At 41.0% G+C, this 22,321-nt stretch overlaps 1 protein-coding gene across 2 annotated transcripts in view; it reads left to right on the forward strand.

Moving 5' to 3' along the window:
- The window catches only part of LOC122671556 (acyl-coenzyme A oxidase 4, peroxisomal), a 39,941-nt gene extending 19,554 nt beyond the window's left edge, over positions 1-20,387 (forward strand). The window contains exons 13-14 of one of the 2 annotated variants that reach the window (XM_043868845.1): positions 20,045-20,225; positions 20,266-20,387. In XM_043868845.1, coding sequence (XP_043724780.1) covers positions 20,045-20,176 — 132 coding nt within the window. In that variant the 3' untranslated portion in view covers positions 20,177-20,225; positions 20,266-20,387. The other variant, XM_043868844.1, reaches the window with a different exon arrangement.
- The last annotated feature ends 1,934 nt before the right edge of the window (positions 20,388-22,321 follow it).

Raw genomic sequence — 22,321 nt, forward strand, 5'->3', positions numbered from 1 at the left:
TCTGGAAATTCAGTTTCTACCTGGGAGCTGATTTTGTGATGGTTATCATATGTAGTATTTCCATAGTTGTCACGTTGTCACGGCGATCCAAGTCGGTGGAGGGGTGTCTAATCGATATATTGACATGTCGCCCGCCATGGCGATCATGTTGACCATGTTTTATTGTTTATTTTCTCTATTTTTAATGTCATTTAGTATGCTATAATATATACCCTATAACATAAAAAATCAGTGAATAAACCTAATAAACAGCCCATCTAACAAAAAAAGTAAAAATTGCTGATGTGAATAACTGAATATGTGCTTGCTTCTGTTGGTGTTGCTTTACCAAACAAAAAAAAATTGCTCTAAATGTGTCAGTAACAAGAGAGTGGCAATTCTGTTTCTGTAAATATATATCAAGTCTTAACTCTTAAGGGGAAGTGGCAGTGCTGAAATCAAAATATCAAATAGAATCTTCAATTGCTCAAGCTGGCAAGCTGCTACAAAGAACAAACAACTAACACCTTAAAGAAAATTCCCAGAAATTGCAGGATTTGCAGGTGGCGGTAGAGAGGAAATCAGCTTTGTTTGCAAAGCTCCAACTCACAGCAAGAGAGATATTACAGCTTAAGATTCTGGGGTTCAGGTCGCCCAGTGCATGTGGCTTAAGATTTAAGCAGGAATGATCGAGCATAGTTCACAACCGTGGGGAACTGTTGTGAACCAGAACAGGAGATGGATAAAAGGAGAAACCAGAAAAGAAGAAGAATAATGAAAGAGGAGGCAGAACAGGGGATGGATAAAAGGAGAAACCAGAAAAAACCCCCTCTGTCGAGTGTCGACTCTCTCTTGCTCTGTCTCTCTCTGCGTGTGTGCACGCGCTAGTGAGTGAGAAGAAGAAGAAGAACTTTAGTTTAGGATAGAGTTGCTTGCCGGAGGACTGGGAGGAGAAGAATAAGAAGAACTGAAGAAAAAGAACTACCAAATAAAAAATAAATAAACAATTACTTATCAGAGCCGATGAAGGAGGCCGCTGGACTGCTGGAGACAACTGCCGGAGCTCGAAGAGGTGAAGAAGTAGCGTCTCTTCCTTCTAACGACTCTCTCGGTCTCTCCTTCTCTATTCAGACTTGAGTCTTTTCAATTTCTAATTTTCTATTAGGGATTTAGGGTATAGGCATTATTATTCAATTGTTTTAAAATTTTTTTTGTGTATTGCAGGTAAAGTTACACCTCCAATACACATTAAGATAAAAGCATCATCTTTTAAAAGGTTAAAAAAAATAATTATTATTGAAAATTAAAGTTTTTACACTTGATCAATAATATTGGTCGATATGGCCATATATCGTGGTATGGCATCCACTTCGGCGCCATGGCGATGCCATGGAGGCCATATCGGTTGATATGCTAACATATACCGTATCGTTTCTTTTTTCTGAAAAGAGAAATATTATAAAACAAAAGAAAAGATTACACAGTATTGAGAAGAGTGTCTATATTACACCATTTAAAAGCTAGACTACTAAAGTTAGTAGAGTTTTCCGCTAATTCACAGTAGAGGTTTAGAAGGTTCCATGGAACTGGATTAGAGTTAGTTGGGTTAAGTAAATCACAAAGTGTTCTATTGCAAAACCAAGTTTCTTTTAACTGAATATGGATCTCCTTTGTCTATATTACACCATTTAAAAGCTAGACTACTAAAGTTAGCTGAGTTTTCCGCTAATTCACAGTAGAGGTATAGAAGGTTCCATGGAACTGGATTAGAGTTAGTTGGGGTAAGTAAATCACAAGGTGTTCTATTGCAAAACCAAGTTTCTTTTAACTTAATATGGATCTCCTTTGCCTTCCTCCATCCTTGCACGATCCCACAAAGTTCAGCTTCTCTAGCATCAGTAGTGGATATGCTACCTGCATCTGTAATGAAATGTTGGCTATCTAACAAAAGGTAAAAAGTCCACCTGGCTATTTTATGGTCTGGTTCATAACTTCCTGTGACCAGTAAACCAGGCAATTCCATCCCAATGTTAGCAACCATTGAATAAAATAGTGGGATGTGTGTGTGGTGTGGTGAATCCATATAATGATTTGTAGATGGGGGATTAATATTCAAGTCCAAAATCCATTTTAAAACATTATGAATGACCTCCATAGGGTCAGCCCTAGCAGCACACAAAATAACTTTGTTTCTTACATGCCAGATATAATAACAAGTTATAATAAAAACAGAGAGGAAGCAAATTAAAGTTTGTTTATCAAATGCATGCAAGCCTAAGAATGAGGCACAAAGATGGTCGAAAGATGGAGCAGAAAATTGCTTGGTTCTTAATCCAAGAGGGCCTGAAGCCCAGATACGCTTAGTCCAATCACAAGATAAGAAAAGATGCCAAATTGATTCATCTTTAGAGCCACAGAAGACACATGAAGGCTCGACAGCCATCCATTTCAAAAGAGTCTCTGGTGGGAAGTCCTGCATTTAAGACACGCCAAAAGAAAATTTTAAACCGAGGATGAATATTAAGTTTCCAAAAAAATTTCCACCATTGGAAAAGCAAGGGTCTAGGAGATCTGGAATTATTGGCCATGCAGTAAGCTGCATTCTTGGTTGAAAATTTTCCATTCTTTGAAATAGTACAACTCCAATTATCATCATCGAGGGATATATTTATTTTCAGAATCCCAGAAACAGTCAAAGGGTCAAAACAATTTTGCAATTGTAACCTATTCCATGTAGTGTTAGACATAAAGTCATGAGCAGTATAGAATTTTGACTGAAATGAGATAATTTGGGGTAAAGAACTACGTGAAGCAGATGGTATCCACGGGTCATACCAACAAGAAGTATTCTTACCATTCCCCACTTGCCGAAACACCATCGGTTTTAAATCAGGAAGAGTTTTTACAATACTATTCCAAGTCCAAGATCCTTTCTTTGCAAGCGTTTTTGGGTGAAAAATGGACATCTTGGGAAGTATTTCCCTCTTAAAACTCTTGCCCAAATAGATGAGGATTCGGTTAATAGTCTCCACCCTAAGTTGAGGATTAGTGCTTTGTTGTGGACGTCAGATTTCCTGAGCCCCAGTCCTCCAAGAGCTAGAGGTTGGCAAATTTATCCCAACGTATCATATGACACTTTTTTCCTTTATCAGGGTCATTATTCCAAAACTTAAGATAGATAGAATCCAGCTCCTTGCAAATTTTTAAAGGAAAAAGAAAACAGGACATATGATAGGATGGAGTGGAAGCAAGGACAGATTGGATTAAAATCTTCCTTCCAGCATAAGATAAATGGTTTGCCTTCCAGTTGGAGAGTTTGTATCGGACTCTCTCAATAATAAAGCTGAGGTCTTTATATTTGGATTTAGAATGACAGAGTCTGGTTCCCAAATAAAGGGAATGGGAGGGCATTTCCTTCATATGCAAAAGTCCACAAAGTTTTTTCCTCAGAGAATTTTCTACATTCTTGCTAAAAAACACTTCACTTTTTTGGAAATTTACTTCTTGGCCAGTTAAATCAGCAAAAAGGTCTAAAATGGCTTTGATGGTTAAGAAATCTTCTTCAGAACCCTTGCAGAAAAAGAAGGTATCGTCTGCGAACAAGAGATGAGAAATTTCGGGGTGAACCTTCCAATTTTAATGCCTTTAAACAGGTTTATATCACGGTAGGCAACAAGTAATCGGGAAAGAACTTCCATGGTGAGGAGGAAAAGGTAGGGGCTTAAAGGACAACCCTGCCTAAGGCCCCTAGAAGGTGTCAAAAACTCAGAGGGGCTTCCCCCAATCTTGAAAGAAAAGGAAGAAGTTGATATTAAAACATTGATGAGGGACAGAGAACCCTAGAAAAAGGAAAAGATTCCTAATTAGCTGCCATTCCACCCTATCATAGGCTTTTGACATATCAAGTTTGATAGCAACAAAACCAGTTTTTCCTTTCAAGTGATTAAGATAGTGAAAAATTTCCTGAGCAATAATAATGTTATCATGGATTTGCCGCCCAGGGATGAAAGCAGCCTGAAAAGGGGAGATAAAAGAGGAGAGGAGGGGTCTAAGTTTGTTAGCCATTATTTTTGCAATAATCTTATAAGATACATTGCAGAGACTAATGGGTCTGAAATCACTGGCAAATTGTGCATCATCTTTTTTGGGGATCATACAAAAGAGGGTATGGTTGCATCCAGGGGAAAGAAATTTATTTTTAAAGAAAGAGGAAACAAAGCAGTTTATGTCCGTTTGTAAGAAGTCCCAGAATTTATGGAAAAAACATGCTTGAAAACCATCAGGACCCGGGGCTTTGTAGGCACCAATGGAAAAGATAGCATTCCTAATTTCGATAAGGGATGGTAATGTGGTTAGAGAAGCTGCAACAGGGGGTTGAATTATGCTAGGGAATAAGCATTCAACAAAAGAGGTATCGAGGGGGTTAGAAGTTTGGAAAATTTTACCTAAATGCTCAGAGAAAACTCGAGTAATACCTCTAGGATCTTCAATTTTAGATCCCAAATCATCCACAACAAAAGAAATACTTCTTTTCCGAATATTGTTCTTGGTAACAGAATGATAAAACCTTGTATTTCTATCACCATCTGTAATAAAAGAATGTCTAGATTTTTGGAACCAAAATATTTCTTCTGCTGCCGAGATCCATTTTATTCGAGAAGCAAGAAGGTTCAAGTCCTCCTGTGTATCAGAAGTAGGAGACACAAGATTTTCAATGGAACCAAATTGTTCAAAGTTGGTATCTTTCAAATTATTAATTCGGCCAAACACTTCCTTGTTCCAATGTGATAAGAGTCTGCTCATGGATAGGAGTTTTGATTGGAGATTATCTTGATCCAAGAGAGACCACTTAAGAGAGCAAAAAGAGAGAAAATCAGGGTTGTGGCTCCATGCATCCTGGTAGTGAAAAAGTTTTTTGTAAGACTTTTTGGGTGGGTTGGTAGACAAGTAAATGGGGTTGTGATCGGATCCAACAGAGGGAAGTTTAAACAAGGAGGTGTTGGGGAAAAAGATTGAGCCAAGGCATAGACATCATGCACCTATCAAGACATTCTTTAATCAGCTTTGGTGGTTTCTGTTTATTAGTCCAAGTAAACCGAGAACCCAAAGGTGTTATATTTCCCAGGGAATAATCCTCCATCAGTTGAATTAGTTTGGAAGAAGAGGGAAGAGGGGTGTAAGGTATACCTCCAATTTTGTCCAAGGGAGATATAATTTCATTAAAATCTCCTATAATGATGAAGGGGAGGGTGATTGTAGAGGAAAGTACAAAGGTCTATCCAACATTGAGACCAGATATTAGATTGGGGAGGGGCATATAAGAAGATGATACAAAAAGTGTACCCAGAACAGAGAGAACTAGAGAAGGCGAAAATAGAAGACGAGGAGAAAAGAATAGAAGATTGGATAGCAGGTGAAGAAAGAACCCAATATCCCCCTTTTAATACTTTAGAACGTTGGCTATTAAAAAAAGAAAGGGTTTTAAAGTTATTTTTGAGAAAATTGAATTTTAGGTTATTATGGTCCAAACATTTTGTTTCACAGAGAAAGATGAAGTCGGGTTTTATTTTCTTAACATGATGAGTTATGCAACGTTTGGAAAAGGAGTTGTTTAAACCCCTGACATTCCAAGAAAAGATTATCATAGCAAGAAACCGAGAGGATAATAACAAAGAGCTCAAAAAAGAAAGAAAAAGCGAAGTGCAGAAGGAACAGAAAAGAGAAAAGAAGCACCTTCTAGGGATAAAAGACCGTTTCCTAGCCTTTTGGTCCAGAGAATACCAACAGAAAACAATAGCAAGAAGGTGCATAAAGTAAACACAGAAAAAATTATGGAAAGCAGAAAAGTCAGTAGAAGGAGTACTTACCTGGATTAGAGTCGTAGTATCTGGATCAGTGACAGTATATCCAAAATTCATGGGGCCAGTGGTGTTGATCATCTGAGTTTCTTCAGAGATAGAAGGGGGCAATTCGGCAAACCATTTTTTAAGCAGGGAAATCAGCGCATGCGGGTCAGGAGAGGATAGTAGGACTTGGGACAGGGAGTTCTTAATTGACAGAAATTCAGTCATCACAGGAATCACAGGGCTGTTCCAGTTCGGCAAAGCTAACTTCCTTTTCTTGCTAACTGGGACTGACCTTTATGATATGGAGATATTTGGTGGTTTGGGAATTTTAAGACTCTGGAAATTTGAAAACGGACCAAGGGTAGGTGCTTGGGTGAGGTCTTGAACAGAATAACTTATCCTTAATACATATAAAGGTCTTAAGATTCTAAGCAATTGAAGTGCATCAGTACTGTTGGAGCTCTGAGTGCATGTTTTGAGGAACTTCTCCAACTGCCGCATGCTAAATTCTAGAATCCTGATTCCGGTGATTATGTGGGTTAAAAAGGGCACACACAAGATTGTTTTGTTTGGAAACTTTACTGACAGAAGATGAAGAAGCTATTGATGCTGCCTCTTGTTTGCATCTGGAGATTTTGGTGCAAAAAATTCCAAAAAAAAATGTCTTATTGGGCATGCTTTTTTTAACCCATAAGTTGGATTCTGAGAATCCTAGAAGTTGAAGTACCAAAATCCCATCCAAGCATGCAACGCCTCTGGAAGCAGTTTCTTGTGCACAAAGTGGATGCGAGAAGCTCCCCCAAATATTCCCTGAATGCTGTTATATTGTTGTCTCCAATTGTTACCTTTCATCTGACTCCATTAAACTTTCATGCTATAGTTCTGATATCCATCCCAAGATCAGGCTTAAACATCCTGATCTCTGCTGACTTGCTGAGGGTTAAGTAGACGAGAATTGTGGTGGGCTTGGTTTGATTGCCTGGGATTAATTACCATAGAACCTCAGATTTTCAGGTTCACAGTCAAGTCACTAGGTTTAGCTTGCATTGCCTCCTAATCCCAAAGAAACATGCTTGATTTTTTTTTGTACCCTAATTTCTCTTGGAAGAGAATAAAATGGTAAAGCTGTTAAATTTTTTCAGTTGGGTGGACAAAGATTATACACCATCTTCTCATGATGTGGAAAATTTCCTTGGTGGGAACATCAAATGTCAGTGCACTTGCTGTTGCATATTTTATGTATACGACACTCAAACTGGAATGGCAGCTCCTCTTCTGCCAACCTGATGCAAATATTCTTTATAATGTGATCGATTATTTCCAATTGTTAAAACTGCAGCCCTCTCAGATTGTTAGATTTACTACTGCTTGTAATGGTCGATATAACCTAAAAAGTGTTAAGAGTTTATGTGTTAAGGGTATAATTGTCTCTGTTTCTATTTTAAGTCATAGAGTTGTAATTTTACACTTCTATTCTCGTTCTTATTCTCTTTCTTATCTTTTATCTCCTTAAGGAGTCCTATCACCTATGTAATTCCTAAGAATTGTTAGTGAAGTAAATAGGAGTTAGGAGACTTCTCTCCCTAACTCACGATTCTCTCATCTATCTTCTTCTTCTTCTTCTCCTCTTCTCTTCTCTTCTTCCTTTCTTGTTCTTGTTCTGCTGTAAACCCTTGCTGTCCAACTATTATCTAACCTCCTAGATATTCTAACTTGGTATCAGAACAGGTTTGAGAATCGATCTAGCTCTCCTTGCTTCATTACCCCTCTTTGGAACCCTAGAACAGTAGAGGGTTCCATAGAGCCATACCATGTGAAGCATTTCACAAAAGGATGGTTCTTTATGGTCTAATTTTGAATGAATGGAGGGAGCTTCTTGCTTGGCCAGATGGATTGAAGCCTGAAAACTTGAACCAGAGTGCTGCCCAGATTTCTGTCAGCTTTCTCCTTCTCTGTTTCGATTCTGCCTATTGGCAGCTTGGTTTGCTTTGGGGCTGGGCCATTTTGAATCGCCTAGAGGTCCCCTTTAAGGCCCCTAAGGTCTCGATTGGTACATGAAGCAGGTTTGAGAGCCTTACTCTCATCTTTGATGCTGCACTGTTACCGCCAGCAGGGTACTTTTTTCCTCTTTTTTTCTGTTGAAGATCTTTGTTGAGGCTGTGCTATCTTGTGTGGTTCTTAGCTACTGTGAGTGGCAGATTTACTTAGTTTTATGGCCTTGGATGATTTGTGCTGCTGTTGTTTGGATTTTGGAAGCCTTTAGTTTGCTGTTTTCATCAATTGTATGCTCTCGGTTTACCTGCTGCTTGCTGTTTTTCTTATTGTGGTTGGGTTGAGGTGTCTCCCTAATTGTGCAAGGCTCTATCTTGCGTTTCCTCTAGTTTTTTGGCAGTATGTCTACCATGTTTGGGACTGATTCAGTGGTTAGTGGATCTTTGAGAGCTACTAGTGTCAGCCTAAGTGGTGCTCTCCCCACCATGAACTTCCTTGATAACCTCAACACCCAACTTTCTATTGTGAAGCTTGACAATACAAACTACTTGGATTGGTCTCGCTCCGTGAAGTTGTCCTTGCGCAGTAGAGGAAAGTTGGGATATATTACTGGCTCCATCAAGGCACCTGAACCTATTGCCTCAGACTATGTAAAGTGTGAGACTGAGAACTCCACTGTTATGACTTGACTAATATTCTCCATGAAACCTGAGATAGGTAGGAGATTTATGGGCAAGGAAACTATGAAGGATATTTGGGACAATGTTTCCAGGGTTTATGATAGAGTTGGTGACTTAGCCAAAGTGTATCAAATCCTCCAAAAAATCATCCCCATGAAATAAGGTGATCAGAGCATATCTAACTACTATAATACGGTTATTAGCTTGTGGGAGGAATATGATCACTACAATAATCTCCAGCTGTCCAATTATGAAGATGAGGCCAAGGTCTACAGTAAACAAGAAAAGGAAAGAATCCTTATTCTACTTGGTGGTCTTAACCCAGAATATGAACCTCTTTGCTTGCAAATCTTAGGGAGGTCTCCTCTCCCATCACTGGATGAAGTGTGTAGCTACTTGCAGAGTGAGGAGACTAGAAGAGGATCCATGGACACTGCACCCTCACTGGAGAGATCTGCTCTCGTTTCTAGTTCCCACCGCGACCAGAGAGGTAGAGGGAGAGGTTGAGACAGATTTAAATGTGACCATTGTGGAAAGTTGGGGCACACTAAGGACAGGTGTTGGGCTCTTCATGGGCAACCTCCTAGTGGGCGTGGTGGATCATCTGGTACCCGAGGTGGTAAGACCGGGGGAGCTAGAGCCGACTCTGTGACAGCTGATACTGAGTCACCTGGACCACAGATTGATCCTGATTCTCTCTTCAGAGAGGATATTGCAGCATTACGTCGGATGATGTCCCAACTTGGCCATTCTTCTACTGCTCTGGCAACGTCAGACTCAGCCTCAGCCTTTCAGGCCTCTACATCTGCGCTCTCCACTGCTCCTACTTGGGTCGTTGACTCTGGTGCCACAGATCATATGACTGGTATGTCTCAGTGTTATGATTCTTATTCTATTTGCTCCGGTAAAGATAAGGTTAGAGTTGCCGATGGTTCTCTTTCCTCTATCTCTGGTAAGGACAATGTTCGAATCACTTCTTCCCTTTCTCTTGATTCTGTACTTTATGTTCCCAATTTTGCCACTAACCTGTTATTTGTCAGTCATTTAATGAAGTCATTGAACTGTTGTGTCACTTTCTTTCCTTCTCATTGTGCCTTTTAGGATTTGGTGACGAAGAGAGTTATTGGCAGTGGACGTGAGGAGACAGGACTCTACCTTCTGAGTCCTAGCCATCTGTTTTACCTGTTTTGCCTGCTGCTCAGTCCTATGTTTATGGCCAGATTGATAGGAGTACTGTGGATTCTATGATGCTTTGGCATCAACGTTTAGGCCACCCATCTTTTGTTGTTATGAGGAAACAGTTGCCTCACTTGTTTAAATCTTTTTCTTCTTCCCATGTTTTTTCAGTGTGATCCATGTATTTTTGCTAAACACTGTCGCACTTCTATCCCTCTCATAGTAATAGATCCACTGTTCCTTTTCATATTGTGCATTCTGATGTTTGGGGACCCGCTCCCACTGTCTCTTTGTTTGGATACCGTTATTTTGTTTCATTTGTTGATGACCACTCCCGGACCACTTGGACCTTTTTAATGAAACAAAAGAGTGATGCTTATGATGCATTGATGCTTTTAAGAATTTCTATTAGTTAATTTTTACTCAAATTTGGTACTTGCATCTAGATAGTCCGCTCCGATAAAGGGGGGGAGTACATGTATGGGGGGCTCCAATAGTTTTTTATTAATCATGGTATTATCCACCAAATTGCATGTGTTGATACACCTCAACAGAATGGAGTGGCTGAAAGGAAAAACCGCCATTTGTTGGAGGTCACTAGAAGTCTTCTTTTTAGCATGCATGTTCCCAAGACTTTTTGGGCTGATGCTCTCCTTGTTGCTGCCTTTCTCATCAATCGGATGCCAACTCTGCTACCTGGCTCCAAATCCTCTCTGGGAACTCTGCTTCCTCAGACATCTGCCTTTCCTCTTGCTCTCAAGGTATTTGGGTGTGTCTGCTATGTCCATGTCAATAAATCGGCTAAGATTAAGCTTGATCCCAAGGCCCTCAAGTGCCTCTTCCTTGGTTATTCCTCTTCTACCAAGGGGTATAAGTGCTATCATCCCGCTTCCCGAAAGCACTTCCTCTCCAAAGATGTCACTTTCTTTGAGTCTATACCCTTCTTCACTCCTTCTCATCAGCATCCTCTTCAGGGGGAGAATAGAAGGAATGAAGAGGATGTTGATAACCCTTATTCCCTTTCCTCCCACCTTTGCTTACTTCACCATTTCTATTTGACATTGGTAAAACTAAAGAAGGGGCTGTTGTTGATATTTGTGATCAAGGGGCTGTTGTTGCAAGTGGTTCTGGTCATGAGAAGGATTACCACATTCACTACAAAAAAGGTGAATGCTTGAAGAGTAAGGAAAGAAGACCTGCCAAGAGCCCTCTTTGGATCTGGATCCTGAGCTTCATCCTCTTCAGTTAGGTGATCCCTTCTGATTTAGATCTCCCAATTGCTACTAGAAAGAGAAAAAGAGCTTGCACTAATCCTATTGCCCAGTTTGTTTCCTATGATGCTATCTCCCCCACAGGTCTTGCTTTTACCATTGCTCTCTCCTCTGCAACTATTCCCAGGAATCTCACTGAGGCTATATCTGACCCAAAATGGAAGAAGGCTATGTCTGAGGAAATGAGTGCTCTTGACAAGAATGGTACATGGACTCTTGTTGATCTTCCCAGGGGGAGAGTTCTAGTTGGATGCAGGTGGGTCTAGACAATCAAGTACCGATCAGATGGTACAGTGGACAGATACAAGGCTCGGTTGGTAGCCAAAGGGTACACTCAAGTTTATGGTATTGATTACCAAAAGACTTTTGCTCTTGTGGCCAAGCACAACTCAATCAGAGTCCTTCTATCAGTGGCAACCAACAAAGAATGGCCATTATATCAGTTAGATGTAAAGAATGCTTTTCTTCATGGTGATCTAGAAGAGGAGGTGTATATGCAACCTCCACCTGGTTTCAAGTCTCCTTCAGTAGAAGGGAAAGTGTGTCTCCTCAAGAAGGCACTTTATGGTCTCAAACAGTCACCCAAAGCTTGGTTTGAGAGGTTTCAACAGGCCATTCTAAGGACTGGATATTCCTAGAGTCAGGCTGACCACATCTTGTTTATCCGGATAGGTAATGGAACAGTCACTGCTCTTATTGTCTACGTTGATGATATTGTTGTGACTGGGAATGACGAAGATGAGATAAAGAGGTTAAAATTTTACCTGGCCGAATAGTTTGAAATTAAGGATCTTGGACTTTTGAAGTATTTCTTGGGGATTGAAGTATCAAGATCAAGGAAGGGCATCAATATTTGCCAATAGAAGTTTGATCTGGACCTATTGAAAGAGACAGGAATGTTGGGATGTAAACCAGCCAACTCCCCAATTGATCAAAATCACAAACTTAGTGAAGACTGTGGTTCTCCTCTTATAGATGCAGGGAAATACCAGAGGTTGGTTGGGAAATTGGTCTACCTCTCCTTGACTCGGCCAGACATCAGTTATGCAGTTGGAGTGGTGAGTCAGTTCATGCATGCTCCCAAAAGTGGACACCTTGATGTTGTCTATCGCATTATCAGGTACTTAAAATCGTCTCCAGGAAAAGGCCTTCTATATGCTAGACACAATCACTTAAGGATAGAGGGCTACACTGATGCAGATTGGGCTGGTTCTATTTCTGATAGACGATCTACTTCCGGTTACTGTACCCTTGTGGGTGGTAACCTTGTTACATGGAGGAGTAAGAAACAACCAGCCTGTAGCTAGATCCAGTGCAGAGGCTAAATTTAGAGCCATGGCTCATGGGGTATGTGAACTTATATGGCTGAGGCGATTGGTTCAAGAATTGGGGTTTGATTGTTAGAGACCTATGCAGCTCTACTGTGATAACAAGGCTGCTATAAGTATCCCTGTTCAACATGATCGAACAAAGCAAGTTGAAGTTGATAGGCACTTCATCAAAGAGAAGCTGGATTTAGGTTGCATTTGTACTCCATTTGTGTAGACCGGTGATCAACTGGCAGACATTTTCACTAAGGGTCTTATCCCTAACCAGTTCAGTACTCTTCTATGCAAGCTGGGAATGTATGGCATTATTCACCAGCTTGAGGAGGAGTGTTAGATTTTATGTGTTAAGGGTATAATTGTCTCTGTTTCTATTTTAAGTCATGGAGTTGTAATTTTACACTTTTATTCTCTCTTTTAATCTCTTTCTTATCTTTTACCTCCTTAGAGAGTCCTATGTAATTCCTAAGAATTGTTAGTGAAGTAAATAGGAGTTAGAAGACTTCTCTCCCTAACTCACGATTGTCTCATCTCCTTCTTCTTCTCCTCTTCTCTTCTCTTCTTCCTTTCGTGTTCTTGTTCTGCTGTAAACCCTTGCTGTCCAACTATTATCTAACCTCCTAGATATTCTAACTTGGATGGTCAAATAACTCTTCTGAGAAGATGATGTAGAACCCAGGGTGTATTCAAGGAAGAAGAAGAAGAAGGCTGCTGCCTATCTTGGCAGCCAGCCACGATTTTGAGTAGGCTACTCCAGTAGTAGCCCACTATTTCACTGGGTTGTTTTATGTTTTAATTTTTGAGTCCTTTAATAAACCAGTGAACCGGTTGGTTCAGCTGGTCTAATTTAAGTGGTGGTCCTATAGTTAGTTGAGTCTTTTATTTTAGTTGCTATTAGAATAGTCAGTCTCACATCAGCCATGATTTATTTGGGCTGATAGTGCCTTGTATCTCAAGTAAGGTCCAAAATTGAAAGTTTCTAATTTTGAGACTTTCCAATTTTAAACCCTTTCCCTCTTTTCCACAGTTAATAAAAGCAATCCACGAGGGCAAGAAGCCCACGATTTTGATTCTAGAAAAATATCTTTGTTGTTATTTAAGTTTTGCTTCCATGAAGCTGTTCCTTGGTGTTCGATCCTTGGAGAGAGGAGCTGGTGTTGGATCCTGTTGACTCCTTGCGGTGGGAAGCCCAGGAGGTTCTTTCTTGTTGCTGATTTTCATTCCCTGCAAGTCTTCAAGCCTTCAGAAATCTCTCCCTTTCAACCGAGTTCCATTGCTGCTGCCCAGATTTTCATTCTCAGGTTACTTTCTAATTTCTGCCTAACCTTCTAATTCCATTACACCCTTCCCCTGCTCAATCCAACCATCACCTCCCTCCCATCTTTTGAGCATCTTTTCTCCCATCCTATGGTTTCACTTGATCCCCCTTTCAGCCCTTTTTGACCTGTTGATTGGCCTCTATAAGAAAGCTCCCCAAAACCCCTTAAATCCCTATTTTCTGAGCCTGCTATTCAAATTGGCAGAGAAGAAACCCTTTCTGCAGATTTGTTTGCTTAACCCCTTGTCTTTCCTACTGTTCCAGGCCTATCCCTCCATATTGCCCTTACCCTTGAACTAAACCATACCCTATTAAACCATCCCATCCTTAGCCCATCGAACTGAACCAATTGTTCCCTGATTTCAGATCCTGTTTGGGACTGGTTGAGCCTTGTCCTGTCCTACATTAAGTGGTATCAGAGCCCATGTTAGGGAACAATAATTCTGGACCTTCTGCTCCTGATCCCATGGCAGCTAAGCTGGAGATGTTTACCAAACTGTGTAACCAGATCACTGAGAGCCAGAAGCTCATGGATGAGAGACGCTCAACAATGGAGGCTAGAGTTGCTGCCCCTAATCATGCCACACACCTTCCACCTGATGAAGAAGTCCAGCCGGCTCACTCTGCAGCCAATTTTCCTAACCGGAGGGGTGTAGGAAGAGGCCCACAAGGGGTTCCAACATTACAGCCGACCTTTGAAGAGCATCTATGGAGTTATTTTACTGGTGAGCAGCCCACACTTCATAGGCACACTGGTGATTCTCAAAAGGTTAAGCTTAAAGTAAAGGACTACTCGGGAAAACATGATCCCCAAGTGTTCTATGACTGGTTGGCAGCATTAGATGACTACTTTGATTGGTACGAAATGTCGGAAGCGCGAAAGATGAAGCTAGCACGTACAAAGCTAGTTGGAGCTGCATGTGAGTGGTGGAGAATTCATGAGTATGAGTTAGAAGATCATGGAAGAGCACCTGTCACATGGGAGGAGATGAAAGAAGAGTTGTGGGACAAGCATTTGCCACCTACTTTTAGAGCACAACTACAAGGCAAATTAAGTTCTCTTCATCAAGGGAATTTAACTGTTGCGGAGTATATGGAGCAGTTCGTTTCTCTATCTTCTCGTACAGGGATTAGGGAGAGAGATATTCAAGTCTTGTCACTATTCAGATTGGGTCTCAAGCCTGAAATTAATAGGGCCATTGGTGTTGTTGATGTGGTGAATGTTAGAGACTGCTTTGAGAAGGCCCTACGTGCTGAAGAGTTATTGGCTTCCAATAACAAGAGGTTTGGTTATCAGACTGGGGAGAATAAGAAAATTTTTTCAGCACATAAACCTGCTACAACAGCCCCTAATTGACCCACAACCTTTACCCGACAAGATAAAGGTAAAGGCTCCTATGACTAGTGGCAACAAGGCACAATGTTTCCATTGTCAAGAAACTGGACATTATGCTAAATATTGTCCACTCCGTCAAAAAGTAAATGCTGTTGCTGAAGTTGACAATGCACCAGAGGAGGAAGATTCTGATCTACTCCCATACCCATTCAATGAATGCTGATTATGGTGGAGCTGAATTTGATGAGGATGACACTACTGCTGAAGGTACGTATGGCGTTCATGTAGTCAGTTGTATATTAGTAGCTGAAACTAAAGGAGAAGATTGGCGGTGCACTTGTATCATTTACAGCTGCATGAAGTCAGGTGAAAAAAATGTATTGGTGATAGTTGATAGTGGCAGCTGCGTCAATGTCACTTCGGACGCCTTTGTGAAGAGGGCAAACTCGAAGATGGAGAAGCATCCTCAACCATATAAAGTATCCTTGCTAAACGGTAACACCTTGGAAGTAAATCAGCGCTGTTCTGTACCGCTGAAACTTCATAGGTATGAGGAAGAGATATGGTGCGATGTGATCCCTATGCACCTCACTGATGTTTTGTTTGGTAGACCATGGATGTATGACAATGATGTCATGGTTGGTGGGAGGAAAAATCAGTGTGTATTCCAGTTCAAGGGAGCTCACACCGTCTTCCATCCAATCAATGTACCCATTGAGCTGTGCCAATGGAGAGCTTTGAGTACCAATCAAAAAAGCACCGGTGATGAGAAGAAGGTGCTGGCTGTTCCTCACAAGGAATTTTTACACACCAACCATGATATGGGATTGGTATTAGCTCTGGTTACCAAGGCAGTTACTCCATAGTCTGAGTTAACACTTTCCCCTTATTGTCTGATTTCTCTGATTCGGGTCCTGATGAGCTGCCAGATGAGCTATCGCCAATGAGGGATATCAAACATGCCATTGATTTGGTACCCGGTTCGGTGCTACCAAATTTACCAGCTTATCGCCTCAGTCCTACGGAGCATAATAAGCTCAAACAACAGGTTAATGAGCTGCTTCAAAAGGATTTTATTATGGAGAGTTTAAGCCCATGGGCTGTACCAGCTTTGCTTACCCCCAAGAAAGATGGATCGGGGTGGATGTGTGTGGACAGCAGGGCGATAAATAAAATCACTGTCAAGTACCGGTTCACCATTCCACGGCTTGACGACATGTTGGACATGCTATCTGGAGCGAAGGTCTTCTCTAAATTGGACCTTAGGAGCGGTTACCATCAGATTCGTGTTCGCCCGGGCGACAAATGGAAGACCGCCTTCAAAACCAACGACGAGCTATATGAGTGGAGAGTCATGCCCTTTGGTTTGACAAATGCACCTAGCACTTTTATGCGAGTTATGACTCAGGTACTTTGTCCTTTTATTGGACGATTTTTGGTTGTTTATTTTGACGATATTTTGGTGTACAACATGGACCAAAATGACCATATTGACCATCTGAAACAAGTCTTGAGAGTTCTTCGTCTAGAGAAGCTGTACTTGAACCTCAAGCAGTGTTCTTTCATGCTGCCCAAGGTTGTATTTCTTGGTTTTATTATCTCAGCCAAAGGGGTGCAAGCTGATCCGGAGAAGGTTAAAATCATCAAAGATTGGCCGGTACCTAAGACACTCACTGAAGTTCACAGTTTCCATGGTTTGGCTTCATTCTACAGGAGATTTATTCGAAATTTTAGTGCTATTATGGCCCCTATTACTGAATGTATGAAGTCTAGTAAGGGAAAATTTGAATAGACAGCAGCGGCAACAAAGGCCTCACCTTATCAAGAAGAAGATGACTGAAGCACCAGTCTTACGTTTACCAGATTTTGACCGAGTATTTGAGGTTGCTACAGATGCCCCTCACATGTCGGCAAGGACACCTAATCGCTTTATTGCGAAAAATTAAATGATGCCAAGAAGCGCTACTCGACTTATGATTTGGAGCTGTGTGTAGTTGTTCAAGTGTTACATCATTGGCATCACTATCTTATTGGTAAAGAATTTATTCTTTACGCTGACCATGAAGCGCTCAAACATCTTCACTCTCAAAAGTCGATTAGTAACAGGCATGCCAAGTGGGTAGTCTATCTACAGAAGTTTGTGTTTGGGCTGAAATACAAGGCTGGTAAAGAAAACACTGTGGCTGATGCATTGAGCCGCAAGGTTCTCACCCTCAATACCTTTTCTGCCCATGCAGTTAGTATTGAACAAATATGAGGAGAGTATGCTGCCGATACAGATTTTAGTGTGATCCATGATGAGTTGCAGTAGGGTGGACAACATCCTAAATATTCTTTCCATGATGGTTACTTGTTCTTGGGGACGTGCCTATACATTCCAAACTCTTCCCTACAACATCACATCATAAGGGAACTACATGGAGGAGGTTTGGTAGGACACTTTAGGAAGGATAAGACCATTATTCAGGTGACGGACCGTTATTATTGGCCACACATAGCAAAAGATGTTGATCATGTGATCAAATGGTGCCGGGTATGTCAACTTGCAAGAGGGAAGCAAAATACAGGTTTATACTCTCCTTTACCAGTCCCTCATGCACCATGGGTTGATATTAGCATTGACTTTGTCCTTGGACTGCCACCTACTAGAGAACGATATGATTCCATTATGGTTGTTGTTGATCATTTCTCTAAAATGGCTCACTTTTTCCCATGCCGCAAGACCTTTGATGCCTATCAAAATGCCAAGCTGTTTTTCAAGGCAGTGGTGCGAATTCATGGCCTGCCTAGCAGCATTGTGTCTGACCGTGATGTTAAATTTATGAGTTACTTCTGGAAAACTTTGTAGCTGAGAACAAACACAAAGCTCTAATTTTCCACATCTTTTCATCCACAAACTGAAGTGGTTAATCGGAGTTTGGGTAACTTATTGAGGTGCTTGGTTCGTGATTATGAGAAGACATGGCCGTCCATACTTGATATTGTTGAGTTTGCTTTTAACAGCTCCGTGAATCGGACTACCGGTCGCACTCCTTTTGAAATACTCCTTGGAGCACAACCCCGATGGCCTATAGATCTTGTGCCACTGCCCCCACAAGCACGCATCAGCATTGAAGCTGATGAGTTTCTGCGCCATATCACAGAGGTGCATGCTGATGTTCGGCGACAAATAGCTCTCAGCAACGATGTCTACAAGGCTACAATTGATCGTCATTGCCGCTACATGGAATTTCAGGCAAGAGACATGGTGATGGTCCGTGTTAATCCGGAGAGGTTCCAGCCAGGAGTCACCACTAAACTCCACCCAAGGAAGATGGGTCCATACAGGGTGTTGAAGCATGTCGGCCCAAATGCTTATGTACTCGAGCTGGAGCTGCCTGATGATATGAGTATAAGCAATGTCTTCAACGTGGCTGATTTACACCTTTATGTGGGGCACCACATTGATGATGGTGACATTGAACAATTGCTACGCCTGCCCCAACTTAAGCCACTTACGGAAGACATCATTGAAGTGGTTTTGGATGACATGTACAAAACCACTTGTCGTGGCACCGGTTACCATGCATTTCTCGTCAAATGGAAGGGTCGCCCACGACACGATAGCACTTGGATGCATGCTGATGACTTCAAGAAGCTTGATCCGGACTTGTATGAACGTTATATGGCCTTCACCCATTCGTCGGAGACGAATGTTTTCAAGCCGGGGAGAGTTGATACAGAACCAAGGATGTATTCAAGGAAGAAGAAGAAGAAGAAAGCTGCTGCCTACCTTGGCAGTCAGCCACGATTTTGTGTAGGCTACTGCTGGATTTCACTGGGTTGTTTTATGTTTTAATTTTTGAGTCCTGTAATAAACTAGTGAACCGGTTGGTTCAGCTGGTCTAATTTAAGTGGCGGTCCCATAGTTAGTTGAGTCTTTTACTTAAGTTGTTATTAGAATAGTCAGTCTCACATCAGCCATGATTTATTTGGGCCGACTGTGCCTTGTATCTCAAGTAAGGTCCAAAATTGGAAGTTTCTAATTTTGAGACTTTTTAATTTTGAATCCTTTCTCTCTTTTCCTCAGTTAATAAAAGCAATCCAGGAGGGCAAGAAACCCACGATTTTGATTCTAAAAAAATCTCTCTGTTGTTATTCAAGTTTTGCTTCCATGAAGCTGTTCCTTGGTGTTTGATCCTTGGAGAGAGGAGCTGGTGTTGGATCCTGCTGACTCCTTGCGGTGGGAAGCCCAGGAGGTTCTTTCTTGTTTCTGATTTTCATTCTCTGCAAGTCTTCAAGCCTTCAGAAATCTCTCCCCTTCAACCGAGTTCCATTGCTGCTGCCCAGATTTTCATTCTCAGGTTACTTTCTGATTTCTGCCTAACCTTCTAATTCCATTACACCCTTCCCCTACTCAATCCAACCATCACCTCCCTCCCATCTTTTGAGTAACTTTTCTCCCATCCTAGAGTTTCACTCGATCCCCCTTTCAGCCCTTTCTGACCTGTTGATTGGCTCCATAAGAAATCTCCCCAAAACCCCTTAAATCCCTATTTTCTGAGCCTGCTATTCAAATCGGCGGAGAAGAAACCTCTTCTGCAAATTTGTTTGCTTAACCCCTCGTCTTTCCTACTGTTCCAGGCCTATCCCTCCACATTGCCCTTACCCTTGAACTAAACCATACCCTATTAAACCATCCCATCCTTGGCCCATCGAACTGAACCAATTTTTCCCTGATTTCCGATCCTGTTTGGGACTGGTTGAGCCTTCAATCCTGTCCTACATTAAAAGATCCTCTTCCATATATATTTTTTTATTTTAAAACCCAGGCCTTTTTCGTGGTTCTTTTTGTCACCTTTTCTCCATTTTTTTTTTTTGGATGTGTGGTTTTTATCGCTTTCAAGTTAATAACTGGTGCAATTTAATGTTAAACATTTAGAAGAAGGAATTAACTTTGCTTTGTTAGGTCAAAATCAATCTTCCACCTTGTTTTGCTAAAGTTCAATGGGTGAATGGTGTGATAATACTATCCCGTGACATCCTAAATTTCTTTCAGACATTGCTAATCCATACCTTGCAATTGACAGGCCACTAAATGATTCTTGACTTCTAACTCTTTTTGTTTGTTTTCTTTCTCAGGCTTTTTGTGATTTGGAGCCCATTTATACCTATGAAGGAACCTATGATATTAACAGCCTGGTGACAGGGAGAGAAATCACTGGAATTGCAAGCTTCAAACCAACTGCATCGACTCGACGAAGCCGCCTGTAAGAGAGTCTCTCTTCGGACTCAAATCCTTGAAACTGCTCCATCCAAGGGTAAACAATGACTCCATGTCACTCTTGATCTGTAGTTGTCACAAACAATGACTCCATGTCACTCTTGACCTGTATTTGTCACATATAATAAGCAGGACAGGTGGAATTTTAATCCTGTTATAAAGACTGCAATAAAAATAAGATGCATAGTGAAGTTCCTGCAACCTTTAGCTATTGTGCCATCTCTCTGCCTTTGCTTCTGGGGATTAATGTCGGTATTTTCTAGAGGGGTTGATCATGTTTTGATAGCTAGAAGTTTGGAGAAAGCTGATGCAAGAGGCATGTGGACATGTGAGCACATGCCCGCTGATCCCAATTGTGAGTGGGGGTTATAAGTTCCAACTTTGTTCCAAGACAGTTGGAATTGGGTACCTATTCTTTTGAAGCTGAAATTGTCTTGTGGGAGGGCCCTGGTTTCTTTTACAAAAAGTCCATATAATGACATGAAATGCTGCTTAAGGTGCAGCATGCTTGGAACCAATGTTTCAAAGGACTGCTGGACCAGGTGATTTGTGGACTGTGAAATTGTCCGTCGCTCCGAATTTGAGAGGCTAAGAATAACGTAAAATTCAACAACTCTTTGTTTTTGTGTCTTTTTGGGAGAACATTACCTGACTATACAAAACAGTGACCAGTATTGAACCAAACTATTGAATAACAAAGGTCTCTATTATCAAGCTTGGTGGAGAAAGTCCTGTAGATTGTGAAGGGACTTGCTGACTGGAATGAAAAACTGATCAAAGATCAGGTAGCACCTCTTATTCGATGAATCCACCAGGTTCCCCCCCTTCGACCTTCATTATTCATTTTAGCAATGGAAGTAATCTCAAGGCTTTTGGATTATTGCCACTCTTAACAGGCTATGCTTTGTTGAAATTGTTGAGTTCCAACTCCACAATCTAATGTAAGATTTGGTCTTTGATCCCATTATTAATCCATTTAGTTTTAGTCAAAAACTTTTTGACCAAGGATATTCACAAAGTCAAACATCTGAGCTTAAGTTTTGGGTTAAGATGTTATGTTTTAGAGCATATCCACTTTAATTTGGTTGCACTTGAGATGTACCATCCATGGTTTGGTAAAGCCATAATAATTATTATGTGGAACAATTATCTACTTCCCTAATAAGATACTAACATCTTAAAATGCATTACTTTTGGTTGTACTTTGGGAGTCAAATTCTCAAGTGTGTTATCGTTTATTCACTAATTCTTGAGACTAAGACATGAATGCTTTATCCGATGATGACAATTGTTTTTCTACGCTAAAAGATTTGTATAGTTAACGCGATTTGTGTGGTAAGGTCGTAATGCTAGAGGAATCATTACTGCAGGGCATAGAGGGGGAGGTCATAATCGTTTACTACTGTATAGAAACTTTTGGCAGTTAATTCTCTTGATAATTTTTGGCAGTTAATTCTCTTGATAGTATGGTAGTAGCGTTTAAATGTGTATTCCCATTTTTCTATGCCCACCGGCCATGTCTAGGATTAATATGTAGATTAGAGACGATTCTGAGCAGATCCCCTCTATCTTGAGATCATTGTCTAATAGCTACATTGATGACTACTCACATTAAGGGTAAAGAGGGGAGTGGGGGAGAAAAAAAATCAGATAATTGAATATATAGGTATCTTATCTTAATCTATCTCAATGGTTGACTTGATGTGATTAGATGTGGATTTGATCTATGTTTACCGACTAGTAAGAATTTTTATGTCTTAGATTTTGATTTTATTTGCAAGGGAGAATCTCATTGTCATGTTCTTGAGGGGAAGGAAAATATTATATGGGAAAGAGAACGCCAACCGGTCGTGCAGCATACGCCATCCCTGAAATCTGACACAAGAACACGTGAAATGACCGTTACACCCCCTGAAACCCTGGAAATGATCAGAAATGCGGTGGTTATTTTGCACGCCTGTATTGGAGCTCAGGGGTGGCATGTCTGGCGCAACCACATGGGGTTCTTTCTCCCGTATTGTATACAGAGTTGATTAATAAGGTACATTTATTGAGTTGTGGGTTTAAGAAACATATGATTAAGGTAAGTCCATAAAACCTTTTTGCCTATGATTAAATCCACTGTCAACATCCTC

The sequence above is a fragment of the Telopea speciosissima genome, chromosome 8 (assembly GCF_018873765.1).
Source record: "Telopea speciosissima isolate NSW1024214 ecotype Mountain lineage chromosome 8, Tspe_v1, whole genome shotgun sequence".
Lineage (NCBI taxonomy): Eukaryota > Viridiplantae > Streptophyta > Magnoliopsida > Proteales > Proteaceae > Telopea > Telopea speciosissima.